Source organism: Nerophis ophidion, linkage group LG06 (genome assembly GCF_033978795.1).
Source record: "Nerophis ophidion isolate RoL-2023_Sa linkage group LG06, RoL_Noph_v1.0, whole genome shotgun sequence".
Lineage (NCBI taxonomy): Eukaryota > Metazoa > Chordata > Actinopteri > Syngnathiformes > Syngnathidae > Nerophis > Nerophis ophidion.
This window is the reverse complement of record NC_084616.1, coordinates 49,862,650-49,878,177: the sequence shown is the minus strand read 5'-3', so window position 1 is coordinate 49,878,177 and position 15,528 is coordinate 49,862,650. Positions and strand designations below refer to the sequence as shown.

The 15,528-nt window shown below is 40.6% G+C and overlaps 1 protein-coding gene across 1 annotated transcript in view; it reads left to right on the top strand.

The window, feature by feature from the left end:
- Positions 1 to 520: 520 nt before the first annotated feature.
- The window catches only part of LOC133554870 (PDZ domain-containing protein 4-like), a 48,673-nt gene continuing 33,665 nt past the window's right edge, over positions 521 to 15,528 (top strand). The window contains 1 exon segment of the mRNA XM_061904112.1: positions 521 to 2,312. Within this exon segment, the coding sequence (XP_061760096.1) occupies positions 2,253 to 2,312 (60 nt within the window). The 5' untranslated portion in view covers positions 521 to 2,252.

Sequence of the window (15,528 nt, the reverse complement as noted above, 5' to 3'; positions counted from 1 at the left end):
TTTCTATTTTGTTTGTCACACCTGTTATTCACTTTCCTCCCCGCCGTGCCTCCCCCCATGTTTCCTCTGTCTGCTTCTTTGAGGCAGTGCACGCCCTCATCTAAATGCAGAGTTAGTACGGAGCTCTCCATCTGAACAAGAGGCCTCCATTTTCCATTTGTCGCCAGGGTAAATCGCCAACATGTCCTACTAAGACCAATGAACTTCTCCTTCCATTGTCTGGGTCTTCACTGCTCCTTATTTCATTCAGTGCTACGTGACTTCATGTGCATTCCTGCTGAAACACAAAGCAGATAGGCTTCCCTGCACTGGCTCGCCTGCCTGCAGACAAGCAAAGCGTAGAGAGGCAGGAGGGAGTAAGGAGGAGGGAGAGGACAGCAAATGAGGTGTGGGGAAATTATGGGGGGGACTAGCAAAGAGAGCCCATCCCTGGAAACAGAGAAAGAGGGTGGGGTAAAAAAAGAGGACGTTTGTAGTGTAGAAAGCAGCTGCAGTAGTAGCAGCTCGGTGCAGAGTCCTGATGGGCAGCAGACTCCCATCAGTCGGGACCAGCCGCCTATTGTGTTCCCCACGCTGCAGCACGGGGCGGCATTTACCGTCGCGCCCAAGGCGAGAAGCAGAGAACTATCCTCCAATCAGTAGAGGATCATTTCACTCCTCCCGTGAGGCTTCTGCTGATGCAAATTTATTGCTGACATGCAGGGATGGGGCTTTTTACATCTTTGCTCCAACACAATCCTGCCACCTGGACTGAGTGGCAGAAGAGAGGAGGACTAACATGGATCTACCTTTTCCTTCTGCAAACTGAAAGTGGGATTCACTTTAACAGCTGCACAAGTACTTGCTGAGGACATGTTCTTAGTTTATCCCTCATTTAGTTTGTGCTCTTCTTAAAGCAGACACAATCAGATGCTGGACTGCAGTCATTTTTAAGTTGACACTGTTGCGCGTTCCGTCTTCACTTTGACTACGGCTGTCATGCTCCTCTCAGGGGTTCATTGAGGGTTATTCCCATTTGCTCCTGCATGTGCGCCTCAGAGTGTGGTCGTCTGTCAGGCTTCGGGATTACAGCACCTCTGGAAAAGAATACAGGTGCAGTGAAGCCTTGATCAAGGCTTAACTGCCGTAATAGCTTGTTCCTGGCAGCCTGCGGAGCCAGGGACGCTTCACACACGGCTCAAGCTGCGACTGCATTGACACTTGCTGCAGGAGGATTATAGATAAAAGGTTAAAGCAACATGATTTGACTCAGAGGGCAAAACCCAGATGACAGGGGAAGTTGTATTGAGTTTGGGCTTCCTTGTAATCCAGGTTGTCCTCACGGAATGTAATATCAGTGAGGAATATTAAACAAAAGAGAAGAGATCAGAAAATAAAACACAGAAGAAACTTGACCTCTGTAATAATCAATCACAAAATCAAATCAGTCTGTGATTAGATATTGATTTCTAGGGCCAGACAGGATACTTTCTTGTCTCATTTGTCATCTCAAGAGGTCACTGATTTCATTAGGTGTCATTCAGTCTCACCCTGTAGCAGTCAGTTAGGCTCCTTATAATCACCAACTTGATGGTATTTGACAACAGATATGATAAAAAAAAGAGAATTTTCTGCTGAGATATACAATGGTTGAGCATGTTTCCTTATTCTCATATTTGGTGTTTACAGAAAATGAGGACATGAGATGAGTACATGACACTTCGCCCTGAATTGAAAGGCCAAAGGGTAAAAGAGCACATTTGCTTCACCATCCCCTTTCCAGAAGCTTTGATGAGTGCATGAGTAATAGGAAAACATCTGGAAAACAGAAATATTTGACAGCACGTAAAGTGCCGCATGACACTTTTTAGAGTTCTAAGTGTACAAACTTGGCAAAGAGCACAGGGCAGCACCAAGCGGAGAACAACAAAAGTCCTGTCAAATCAGTTTTGCTGAAAAGTTGGAAAGGGATGTGTCTGAAAAGAGCACAAACTTTGATAACACAGACAATCACGTCCACAGTGGACTAACATGAATGACATGTTTTCCCGAAGAACACAAATAAGTGTGCCATCAAGCATTGGACTTCCGAACAAAGCACAAGGGTAATTTTTGAAGGTGAGGAAGAGGAGTGATACAACACAGCAAGCCAGGGTGGGGCCTACTACCCCTGACACGGACAAAGACCTCGGAAGAAATCGTTCTGCCATAAGAACCGCTCATCAGATCACTGCTCTGGACCTCCGCTGTCTTGCAGTGGGTTAGACATCACGATGGGGTGCAACATGTGTGTGGTCCAAAAGCCAGAAGAACAATACAGGGTCATGTTCCAGGTGAGCTCTCACCCTTGTAATCATTCCTAATGTCTGTCTGAAATTTTATTTTTCTTTCTCAAGAACAGATCATTAAACATCTTTTTTGGGAGGATCCCTAAACGTCCCATTTCAGCTTTCTGTCCCTGGGATCCAAAATTGATTTACATATTAACTGCAGAAAATTGGCACATCAACCTCATTACACTGTATCATCCTATCAAAATCATTCTAGCAGGACTTCATTCTAGTAACTCATTATTAATCTGATTAAATGCAATTAACCCATCTGCAGTGCAGAATGACTCAAACTCCTTGAAACGCCTGGCAACACATTTCGGGCAGTTTGTCCAAGTAGTTTCACGTCGCGTATACAGAAATGGATCGTTAATGTGGTAGTGACCGGCTGCAAACATTAATATGCAAGACGGTAAAATTGATGAGAAATTTGAGCACAGAAAAAAAACATGATGGCATAGAACAGCTGACATACATACACTTTTTTATGCACACTCTATCGGACGAATGTTTTTTTTCCCAACAAAGCACTAACATCTTAAAAAAAAGCACATAAATAATGCATGTTAAAGTGAATAAATGTTTGTTTCGAAAAAAGAAGACAGGTGTATTTATCAATGTGAACTGATGTTAAAGGTGTTTAATAAATTAAAGCATATACATACTTTATATATACACATTAAAGTACCAGTTGGGTGGAAAAACAATTGGACTTTTTATGCTTAGTTGTGTTTCATTGTATCCAATCAAACCATATCCAATTATATTTACAATCTGCAAAGTATGTGAAAATACCATCCACACATCAAAAAATGCCACAAATTCAGTCAGCCATTTTGAAATTCCGCTACGAACGTTTTCGGTAATTTGGTTATATGGCTCTCATCTGGATATTAAGAAAATTAAATCTAAACATTTTTCATTTTTGACATTCAATCATTCAACCAAAGACAGTGTCTGCCGGGAGACATTTTTTGCTCAAAATGGCTCGGGAATCTCCCTGAGATTGATACTATTTTTATCATATCTATTGACTTGCAAACTTTGGAAGATGTTCGGTGTCATAAATCAGATATTGATGATATTAGCTTTAATATAGAGGCAATTTGTTTTTCCACTCTACTGGTACTTTAAGTGCATACATATACCCTTCTTTCTTGAGTATTTTTTTTTCATGAAAAAAAAAACATGATCGATATACAGTAATCCCTCGTTTATCGCTGGTAATTGGTTCGGGACTTGACCGTGATAATTGAATTTTCGTGAAGTAGGAATCATCCATCCATTCATCCATCCATCCATTTCCTACCGCTTATCCCTTTTGGGGTCGCGGAGGGTGCTGGAGCCTATCTCAGCTGCATTCGGGCGGTAGGCGGGGTACACCCTGGACAAGTTGCCACCGAGGAATCCTTATTATACATTTGTTATAAATGACATATTTTTATAGCTTGAGTATAAAAAAACAGTCTGCTGCCTTCTAAATAAGATTTTTACATTATGAGAGCCCTCTAGACACAAAGTAACACCCTTCATTTACCTTTACGCTCTTTTAATCCAATATAGTAATGCTGCCTGAGGCTTAGCCAATCAGTTGCCACGATACTGAATAGCACACTCTGATTGATTTGGTCTCATCTAATGGCCAAAGCTACTGTAGTATTGATATTTTTACCCATTTTAGCCATTTTATGCCAGAAAATGTTAGGGCAAACATTTGTAGAATATACTTATACAAAGAAACAAAAAATCTGCGATATGGTGAATCCACATTATTTGATATCTGATGTGATGAGGGATGATCAAAAATAAACTATAGTTGATGACAATTAATAAAAATTATCCAAAAGCAACATTGATTAAACATTTGAATGGTTTGACTGCACACAATTCTAGTTTATAGACTAAAGTTGTTTTAATCAAATGGATCAAAGTGTTTTTTTTTTTTGTACCTAACTTTCTGTATATAGTATTCATGTTGTAGCATTTCCATGTTGAAATAGTCAATTAGGGATGTCTATTTCCAGCATTTAATTGTATGGCTTAAGATCAGGGCAAGCAGGGCAAAGTCCCAAAAGGTGGAGATGGAGAGGAAGCAGGGTAGCTATGTTGTGAAAGGTGCACTCAAATGAAAGTGAGTGGGAGAGGTTGCTAGGGTTACAGCATCAGTACCACCTGCCAACTGGGACCCCAGAGCTTATCTGAGCTTGGCTGGCGATGCAGTGCCCGAGGAAGCTCCTGATGGCGACTCGGTAATACATGCGGTGACCCCGCATAAGCCTTGTGATCACGAGGAATGAACAATCCTCAGCAGTGCAACACTGTTGTTTCTGTGATGCTTTGTGTGCCATTTGGGATACCAGAGCATCACAGGAGCCCAGACTACTTAATGGGGCTGCATCTGGTGCCAGAAGCAATAGAGGGAATACTTAGCCCTTCCAAAGTCATGCTAATGAGACGAGCAGGGAAAAGGAGACTATCAGGAAAGTCTTCTCGTTCTGCTCTTTGGCCTCATGTGTCCGAAGCAATTGACTTGATGGAGCAGACGCGTACAGACAGGCTGTAAAATACAACAGGGTTCTGTGGAAAACTGTGTATGTGTTGAGCCTGAAGGATTTGCTATCGAAGAAAATTCACCTTGTTCAGCTATTGTTTTGGTCAAGCGTTATGAGGTTAGGGCTTGTGAAAGGAGTTGTTTATTACGCCGCAAAAGGTGGATTATTCGCAACACAACCAGACTGTATCTTTCTACAACTTCAGTCTTGACATCAATACACAAATGATCATTAATCCAAACGTCATGTTACTTAAACGATAATAAAGGGATGGCAATTACATCCTGCTCATCAAATCACTGAAGTACTCACTGTTTTCCCTTCAAGCGTATGCATCTCTGTGTTTATGTGTAATTATGTCTGCAAATGAAATCAACCGAGCAGCAGCAGTGCAGAGATGGTTAACTCAAACGGTTTTAAATCAGTTGGCCCCTTTGCCAGAGAAATATAAAACTCATACATTATACATCTAGACTCAGCAATGTTGTACGCTGGTGGTGGTTGTTACTCACACACACCAATCGATTGCCACCCAAAGCCCTCTTTGCTTACAAAAACATGCTGCAAGCCACTTGTAAAATTTATAGTCAGCTGTTGAATGGTGGACTTGTGAATTGGGCAAGACTTAACACAAAGAGTAAACCTTCTCTTCCTGACACGGTTCTACCGCTTTTCAAGGGAAGCTGCTGCCATGGCAACCGGTGTCATTAAAAAAATGTGTGTGTGTGCGCGCCTGTATGTGCATGTGTGAGTTCAATTCAAAATAGCATGAATGAACTGAGAATTATAAACAGTGGATTTGTAAATGACAATTAATCATAATTATTAATACACTTCTTTTTTAAATGCCATTTCAATTAACTGATATGTTGTCTGTCTTGAATATCAAAGGGAAACATTCATCTTTTTACTCATTGTTTTAAAGATTTTCAAATTACATATGAGTGTTAGCGTTACAATTTCTTGTGACGTTGAAATGTGGACCTTAAATCAGATATTATAGTGTATTTTTTACAAATATCTTATCCAAATAAAACATATAACGTGCACACTCAGTTCACTGCATACATGTAAATGTAGCTTTCTCCACTATACTGTAGGTCAAGGCTGTCCAAACCTTTTCCAGCCACATACAGTAACATTTAAGGATGTAGGGGGCCAACATTGATGATTTGTGTATTAAGGATAGTAATACATTTTGAGTCAATCAATATATGTTAAACTATCTGAACAAAACACCTACCGTATTTTTCGGACTATAAGGCGCGTTTTTTTTTCATAGTTTGCGACGTATACTGAGGAGTGACTTATGTGTGAAATTATTAACACATTACCTATTAACACATTACCGTAAAATATCAAATAATATTATTTATAATATTATTTGGGGACGGCGTGGCGCAGTGGGAGAGTGGCCGTGCGCAACCCGAGGGTCCCTGGTTCAAATCCCACCTAGTACCAACCTCGTCACGTCCGTTGTGTCCTGAGCAAGACACTTCACCCTTGCTCCTGATGGGTGCTGGTTGGCGCCTTGCATGGCAGCTCCCTCCATCAGTGTGTGAATGTGTGTGTGAATGGGTAAATGTGGAAGTAGTGTCAAAGCGCTTTGAGTACCTTGAAGGTAGAAAAAGCGCTATACAAGTACAACCCATTTAGCTCATTCACGTAAGAGATAGACGTATTAGATTTCATCGGATTTAGCAGTTAGGAGGGACAGATTGTTTGTTAAACGAATAGCATGTTCCATATGTTATAGTTATTTGAAGGACTCTTACCATAATATGTTACGTTAACATACCAGGCACCTTCTCAGTTGGTTATTTATGAGTCATATAACGTACACTTATTAAGCCTGTTGTTCACTATTCTTTATTTATTTTAATTTGCCTTTCAAATGTCTATTCTTGATGTTGGTTTTTATCAAATAAATTTCCACAAAAAATGCGTCTTATACTCCAGTGCGACTAATATATGTTTTTACCCTTCTTTATTATGCATTTTCAGCAGGTGCGATTTATACTCCGGAGCGATTTATACTCCGAAAAATACGGTACTTTATAACTTTGTGTTATATGTAACAAAGCAAATCAGTGTAATATCTTATCTAATAATTCACCTATGTTGTACACGTGGTCATCATGAAGTCCCATTTTAGGGGGGATTTGGGCCAGATCCATTTTTTCTTTTCTTTGTTGAATATTCTAATCTGGGATGTTTTTAGTTTTGTGTCGTCAATGAAAAACAATCGGCAGGCCACAAATGGCCCCTGGGCCGCACTTTTGACAAGCCTGATCGTTTGAGTATTAGTTTAGGGTTTAGTGGTTTTAGTCAGGTTTTAAAAACACATTTTTTCATTATTTTTAAATGCATGACATGAATTATTGCTTGTTCATGTAATGTGTTGCCTATACATCCATCCATCCATCCATTTTCTACCCCTTTGGGGTCGCGGGTGGCGCTCTTGCCTATCTCAGCTACAATCGGGCGGAAGGCGGTGTACACCCTGGACAAGTCGCCAACTCATCACAGGGCCAACACAGATAGACAGACAACATTCACACTCACATTCACACACTAGGGGCAATTTTGTGTTGCCAATCAACCTATCCCCAAGTGCATGTCTTTGGAGGTGGGAGGAAGCCGGAGTACCCGGAGGGAACCCATGCAGTCAAGGGGAGAACATGCAAACTCCACACAGAAAGATCCCGAGCCTGGGATTGAACCCAGGACTACTCAGGACCTTCGTATTGTGAGGCAGACGCACTAACCCCTCTGTCACCGTGCTGCCCGTGTTGCCTATACAGTATTTTTCAAATTATAAGGCACACATGAAATAATTTAATTTTCTCAAAAATTGACAGAGCGCTTTTTAATCTGGTGCGGTTAATGGCCAGAGTATTTCAGGTTGTGCTTACTGACCTCGAAGCAATTTTATTTGGTAAATGGTGTAATGATCCCGTAAGTGTGACACTCAAACATAAGAGATAGCTGTGGACTGCCAGATGACGCTAGCAGCAATCCCAAAACTGATGTTTCATTGAGAATGTAGAACAGTGGTTCTCAAACTTTTTTCACCAAGTACCACCTCAGAAAAAAACTACCGGTGTGGTGGGTTTACGTAATTCACCCAAAGAAATGTAGTTATTTTCGGTCGGACGTTTATTCATGGGACACATTTCCGGTGTTGTTGCAGTAATGATCCACGGAAGACGAGATAATGGTTTGTTGTCGATTTTAGCAAAGTCTCAATGTCATTCAAACAGTTAGCCCCATCAATTCACACTTTCAACTTTTTAATTTTCCTGAGGGAACTCTCCTGAAGGAATCAATAAAATATTATCTATCTATCTATCTATCTATCTATCTATCTATCTATCTATCTATCTATCTATCTATCTATCTATCTATCTATCTATCTATCTATCTATCTATCTATCTATCTATCTATCTATCGATCTATCTATCTATCTATCTATCTATCTATCTATCTATCTATCTATCTATCTATCTATCTATCTATCTATCTATCTATCTATCTTCTCCTTTGAGGATTGTCCTTACACGCTACTAAAGTAAATAATATATGATGTGTCATTGGGAGAAGACGGCCTCGAAGTGGTAATCAAGATCCATGTAATTAAGATCCGCCCACAAAATGGCGCATCCTGAAGAGATGGTCAGAAAGTGACTTTGAAGAGATGGTCGGTGAAACATAATCTATGCAACGTTTATTTTATTAAAAAAATACCATTACATGTTATGTAGACTACAAGGGAGTGTTATAAATGTAGAAAAATATCACAATATGACCCCATTAATGCGCCTTATAATCTTTATTTGTATCATTATCGACTCGCTCATCGACAGTATGCCTTATAATCAGGTGTTGTGCCAAAATGTGATTGCCTGCCAAAAATGGATTTCCTTCGCGGGAGCGCGCGCCGCTCGCTAAACCTGTTTTTCGAGGCTTCATCTATCCACAGCGGCTAACTAGGTGTATGATAAACATTTTATCTTCGTGGTTATTGTAACGCTACGTGTTTGACATTATTTGAGCCTTTATTGTGTCCGAAAAATGACAGTTTGCTATTAATGATATTTAAAGGACTGTTGTTAGTCCAACATTGATGTGATAAAACCTCTTTCTGGTTTGGAAGATACATACAATTGAAACTGTTATTTCTTCGTGCACATATTAAATATGTATAGAGTGTTTGGATGTATTCATTTATTTAAAATGCAAGGGTATTCTAGTACATTATGCAGAGATTAGATGTGTCAGTATCAATATATTACTTGAAATAATTTGTTGGCAGCAGCAAAGTGGTTGGTAGATTTTTAGCTTTGAAAAGAACATTTCAACAAGTAAACAGTACAGTAGGTACTTAATTTTGATATATGTAATGTTCATAAGGGTATACTCGTAAAATATGCAGAGATGAGATGTGTCACTTTCAAAATATTACTTGAAATCATTTTTTGGCAGCAGCAAAGTGGCCAATTGGGTAGATTTTTAGCTTTGTAAAATATATTTCAACAAGTTAACAGTACAGTAGGTTCTTTATTTTAATATACTGTATGTAATACTCATAAGAGTATTCTAGTAGAATATGCATGTGTAAATATACAACGTGTAAATATCAAAATACTACGTTGATTCCCATATTCCATCCATCCATTTTCTACCGATTATTCCCTTTTGGGGTCGCGGGGGTCGCTAGCGCCTATGTCAGCTACAATCGGGCGGAAGGCGGGGTACACCCTGGATAAGTCGCCACCTCATCGCAGGGCCAACACAGATAGACAGACAACATTCACACACTAGGGCCAATTTGGTGTTGCCAATCAACCTATCCCCAGTTGCATGTCTTTGGAGGTGGGAGGAAGCCACGCAGTCACGGGGAGAACATGCAAACTCCACACAGAAAGATCCCGAGCCTGGGATTGAACCCAAGACTTCGTATTGTGAGGCAGACGCACTAACCCTTCTTCCACAGTGAAGCCCGAATCCCATATTGTCAGACAATATTACATTTGATGAAAATTTGACATAAATGAAAACATCCAACACTTAACAAATATTTATCATGTGCACAAAGAAATAACAGCTACAATTGTATGGATGTACCAATAAAGGAAGAGTTTTTATCACATCAACCTCGGACCAATAACAGTCCTTTAAATCTCATTTATACCACAGAAAAGGCAAACTTTCCTCTTTTGGACATGATAAAGGCCTAGATAATGCCAGATAATTTTTTTTGTCTTACAACTACTAATCCGCTGTGGACAGACAAAGCCAAGCAATGCAGGTTTAGCGAGTGGTGCGCGCTCCCGCGAAGAAAGGAAATACATTTTTGGTAGGCAATCACATTTTGGCACACCACCGGTGCCCCCTATTGCCATAAAAAAGCAGCACTTAATTTTAAACAACATTTAGTGCTTTTCTAAATGATCATAGGATAAACCTCTTCAATTAGTTTATACGTTTATTGGCTCATGGCATTTACAATTTATTTCTCAAATAAAATACCCCTGACTGGCCTTTCATTTAATTTCACCTGGTGCAAACAGAGTACATGATTACCTTGTGGAGACTAACTGCCAGTCCTACATTACATTGGATATATTTGATCTTTGAATGTTCTTCCTATCCTCTGTGGGCCTGATCAGCGTGGTTGCGAGGCTGGGTGATGTCAGACTACAGGGCTTAGCACTGCACTAGGTCAGTTCCCAGTTGAATTGATTTTCATGAGAAGGTGACTGCTCACGCCCGCAATGCATCGAGGGAGAGAGAGAAAAAAATCCATTGTTGTGCAATCAAAGTGGGCAAGAGGGCATGTTTAGTCTGAATGGACACCGTGGAGTTGCACACAGATGCATGTGAACCTGGGAAACAATGTATGTTTTTATGTACACATTGATATTCAGCATAATTCTCCATAGTCCATTCCCTCCCCCGTTGTACAGAACATCCATTTTGTCTTTGAAGGGCTGTCTGATAAAAACTAATTATTCATCAGCAACTTAGTTATTTCCCTGGAGCTCCTATTGTGTTACTACATAAGAACCCTGAACCTGTCTCACGCGTTGTTTACATTCAAAGAAACAATTTCAAGATCTTGTTTTGTTTACACACAATTTCCTTCCACCACCAGCAACTCTCTTTTTTATAGCAGTCTATATTTTGGTCTCTTTCATCTCCGTCTGCATCGCCTCCACCCTGTAGCTCCACAGCCCACATAGCCACCACCCAACTCTTGCTGTGAATACTCTCATTGTTCTTGCTGCAAGTCGTATTCTAAAAAACTAATGGAATGAGGGTATGTGGAATGAGGGTATGGCATGATCACCTGCACGCCCACAATATTAGGTACAGCTGGACACAAACAATACAATGTATACAAGAACTGTATCATAATGCTCACTTTGGATTTAATTCAGTAATATTTTTTGGAGGGATGCACCATGGGTAAACTTAAAGGGGACCAATTTTCTAATCTATTTTTTAAAACACATCCTTGTGGTCCAGATAAAACAAATTGGATATGCCTCAGTGTTAATGTTGCGTAAACTCAGTTTATAACCTGTTTTTTGGCCGTATAAGTACATTTGTCAATCTGTGGCGTCACAAATGGCACACAACTGTGTGCAAGCTTCATGCATGGACCAAATGATGTGACATTTTGGCATTGTTTGACGCAATTATATCTAACATTGTAACAGCATTTATAACTCGGGGGGAAAAAATCATCGAAAATTATCACAAATCCGCTAACAGGATCAATTATACAAGAGATTGTTTATCTATTTATAAGAAATAGCAAAACTATTTGAACTTGACTTGAGACTCAGAACTGCATATAGAGCGTTTATGGCCAACAGTGCCTCTGCTGGTTGCACCCAAGCAGTGCACTGTCTTTTGCCTCAACCAGTCAAAGCATAATTCAATGAATGATGATTTAATTTCCTAATAGATTATCATTCCCAGTCCTAATGTTAAGTTTTGTGGATGTAGTGTTGCAGTACATGTGTGTGTTTTTGTTACTCAGCTACATGATCCCACATGAGGGTTTGGATTTTGTTATTTTATTTTATTTTGTTTGGATCTGTGTTGGCCCTGCGATGAGGTGGCGACTTGTCCAGGGTGTACCCCGCCTACCGCCCAAATGCAGCTGAGTTAGGTTCCAGCACCCCACCCGTCCCTGATAGGGACAAGCGGTTGCGGTAGGAAATGGATGGATGGATGGAATCAATTCCTGTGTTTTACTGCACCTTCACTTTCTGCTTAGTTTCCTGCCAGGTCATCAGTGTTCTGTTGGTTAATCAAGTCTATTTAGGTCCACCTGTTGCTCCTTGCCAGCGCTAAATTATTGTTTTGTGTCACTTTTTGCTTTTGTGCTGCCGGCTTTTGTTTTTTTTATCCCATTTTAATTAAATTATTTTACCTGCACCTTGCCTGCCATTTCTGGACCTAGACGTCATGACAAACCTATGTATGTTTAGTTTGACAATTTAGCTACAAGGGAATCACAAGACATTACAAACACTTCTCAGTTTATTACTTAACTAAACCCCACCTCAAACCGCACTATCACATGCTGTTGAATGAATGATGCTGACAAAGTCTGCTAAAAGTGAGCATTATTAACCTGTTTAAAGGCTGCCCTTTTTTTATTTGCCTATTATTCACAATCTTCTTGTAAGGGCACAAAACATGGGTTTTTCTTGTTTTTTGCATTCTAACTTGAAAATAAATGCGATCAAACATCCGCTTACCACAGAGCCTATGGCAGTCGCTCTATTCTGCCTATGAAGCGCTTAAAACATCCAAACACCTCCATTAATATTTTATATACACATTGTATACATCCATAATAACATGTAATTTTTACGTAGTTTGCTCATTTTAAACATACGGCAGCAAAATAATAAAAAAAAACCATGAGATTCTCTTTTTTGCTTTGAGTAATTACTAACTCAGACTCCACGAGAGCCACCGAAACACAATATAACATCACTAACTGTACAATGTCTGCTGTCACTGAGATGGCGAGTGAAAGGATGTTCATATATTCTCATTTAGATGAAGAATGTCTCATAATCCTTGCAAAGAAAAAAGATTGGTGGAACCAAGCGTCTTTTTGTGTCTCTCACCATTTCCAGGTCTAAAATGGATGACAAAGTTCACCAACTAGTCGGATTATGTCCTCAACATTCTACTATCTAGGTGAGAGGCATTATTTATGATCTAAAATTAAATTTCACAAGCTCGGAGGCGAGAAAGCAGCTCACCAGCTGATGATGTCAACCTACACACACGCGAGTCTTAACGGCAGCACTGTTTGTCTGTGTTTGTGCTTATAATAACAATATGACTGATACTTGGTTAATATTCAAGTCACAAAATGTAAATGGAGTATTGTTGCCACCTTTTGGATGGTTACTTAGAGCAGTGTTTTTCAACCTTTTTTGAGCCAAGGCACAAATCCGACAGCACACCACCAGCAGAAATCATTAAAAAATTTAACTCGATAATGACGATAAGAAGTCGTCGTCACAATTGTAGAATATGAATTCAAACCATAACTGACCATGCTTCACTATACTTGTCTCAAAGTTCTATCATGACCTGTCACATCACGCTTTGACTTATTTTGAGTTTTTTGGTGTTTTTCTGTGTGTAGTGTCTTGCGCTCCTATTTTGGTGGCTTTTCCTGTTTTGTTGGTATTTTCCTGTTGCAGTTTCATATCTTCCTTTGAGCGTTATTCCACACACCTGCTTAGGTTTAGCAATCAAGACTATTTCAGTTGTTGCTATCCATCTTTGTGTGGACATTTTTGTCCTGTCATGTACGGATGTACTTTGTGGACGCCATCTCTGCGCAACACGCTGTAAGTCTTTGCTGTCATCCAGCATTCTGTTTTTTTTATTTTATTTTGTAGCCAGTTCAGTTGTAGTTTCGTTCTGCATAGCCTTCCCTAAGCTTCAATGCCTTTTTTTGGGGGGCACGCACCTTTTGTTTATTTTTGGTTTAAGCATTAGATACCTTTTCACCTTCACACTGCCTCCCGCTGTCGTCTTCATATTGTGATCGTGACAAACCATGTTCCCGACGTCTACAAAGCAATTAAATACCTGCTACCCCCTTCTGATATGGATATGAGTATTACACGGTTACTCTGCCAAGCTCTAGAAAGCACCGACACTCAACAACGGCACATTATTTGCAGATTATAATTACTGGTTTGCAAAAAATATTTTAAATCCAAATATCTGAAATTAGATCATCTCCCACGGCACACTAGACTGTTGCTCACGGCACTTGTGCCACTACACAGTGGTTGAAAAACACTGATTGAGAGGGCTTTATGGACGAATAGAGGCCCTCCCATTGACTCTGTTGCAAACAGATTTTTAATGATGTTTATTTACGAATGCATTACAAAACGCATTAATGCATAAACAACATTACATCTGTTTTAATAATAAAAATGGATTAGATTTATATAGCGCTTTTCTAGACACTCAAAGAGCTTCATAAAGAAGTGAGAACCCAACATTCATTCACTTAACATTCACATCTGGTAGTGGTAAGCTACATTTGTAGCCACAGCTACACAGATTGACGGAAGCGAGGGTGCAAGTTTGCGCCTACAGCCCCTCTGACCGCAACCCATCATTCATTCACCAGTGTGAGCGGCACTGGGGGCTAGGGTGAGGTGTCCTGCCAGTGATTTGGATGGCAAGAGGCGGAGAGCGAACCTGCAACCCTCAAAGTCCTAGCACGGCCACTCTACATCTCCCCTACATCTGTCTTCTTGTCTCTCATTTTGATTTTGAGCAATAGGCAAAATTTAAAAAAAGTACAGTTACTATTTGAGGGTGAAACATATTTTTGTGTGTGTATTGGGTCTTATAGGCGCCGTTAGGGTGTTGGAGCAGTTTGGTGGCCAGAGGATTGCATCTTTGCTTTTTGCAGATGATACGGTCCTGTTGGCTTTGTCAGGCTGGGACCTTCAGCGTTCCTTGGGGCGGTTTGCTGTCGAGTATCAGTCGGAAAAGGGTGGACTGCACCCTCTGAGTTGGTCGTAAAGTTCTGCTTTAAGTGGAACAATTCAGGTATCTTGGGGTCTTGTTCACGAGTGAGGGAAGAAGGGAACGCGAGATTCACTGACGGGTTGGTCCAGCATGATGCAGTCACTGTTGTGGGAGCTGAGCCAGAAGGCTAAGCTCTCGATTTACCGGTCAGTCTACGTTCCTACCCTCACCTATGGTCACAAGCTTTGGTTAATGACCGAAAGGACAAGGTTGCGAATACAAGTGGCAGAAATGAGTTTCTTCCACGGGATGTTGGGGATCACCCTCACAGATAGGGTGAGGAGCTCGGTAATCTGGGAGGGACTCAAGAGTAGAGCCGCTGCCCCTTCACGTCGAGAGGAGCCAGCTGATCCGCCTCCCCGTTGAGGTGTTTCGGGCATGTCCAGCAGACCTATGACACAATAGGGAAACTACTGTATGTCTCACAGCTGGCCTGGGAACACCTTGGTGTCTCTCCAGTGGAACTACAGGAGGTAACCGAGGACAAGGAAGTCCAGGCATCTCTGCTTAGACTGCTGCCCTCACGACCCGGACTCAGATAAGCGGTGGGAAATGGATGGTTGGA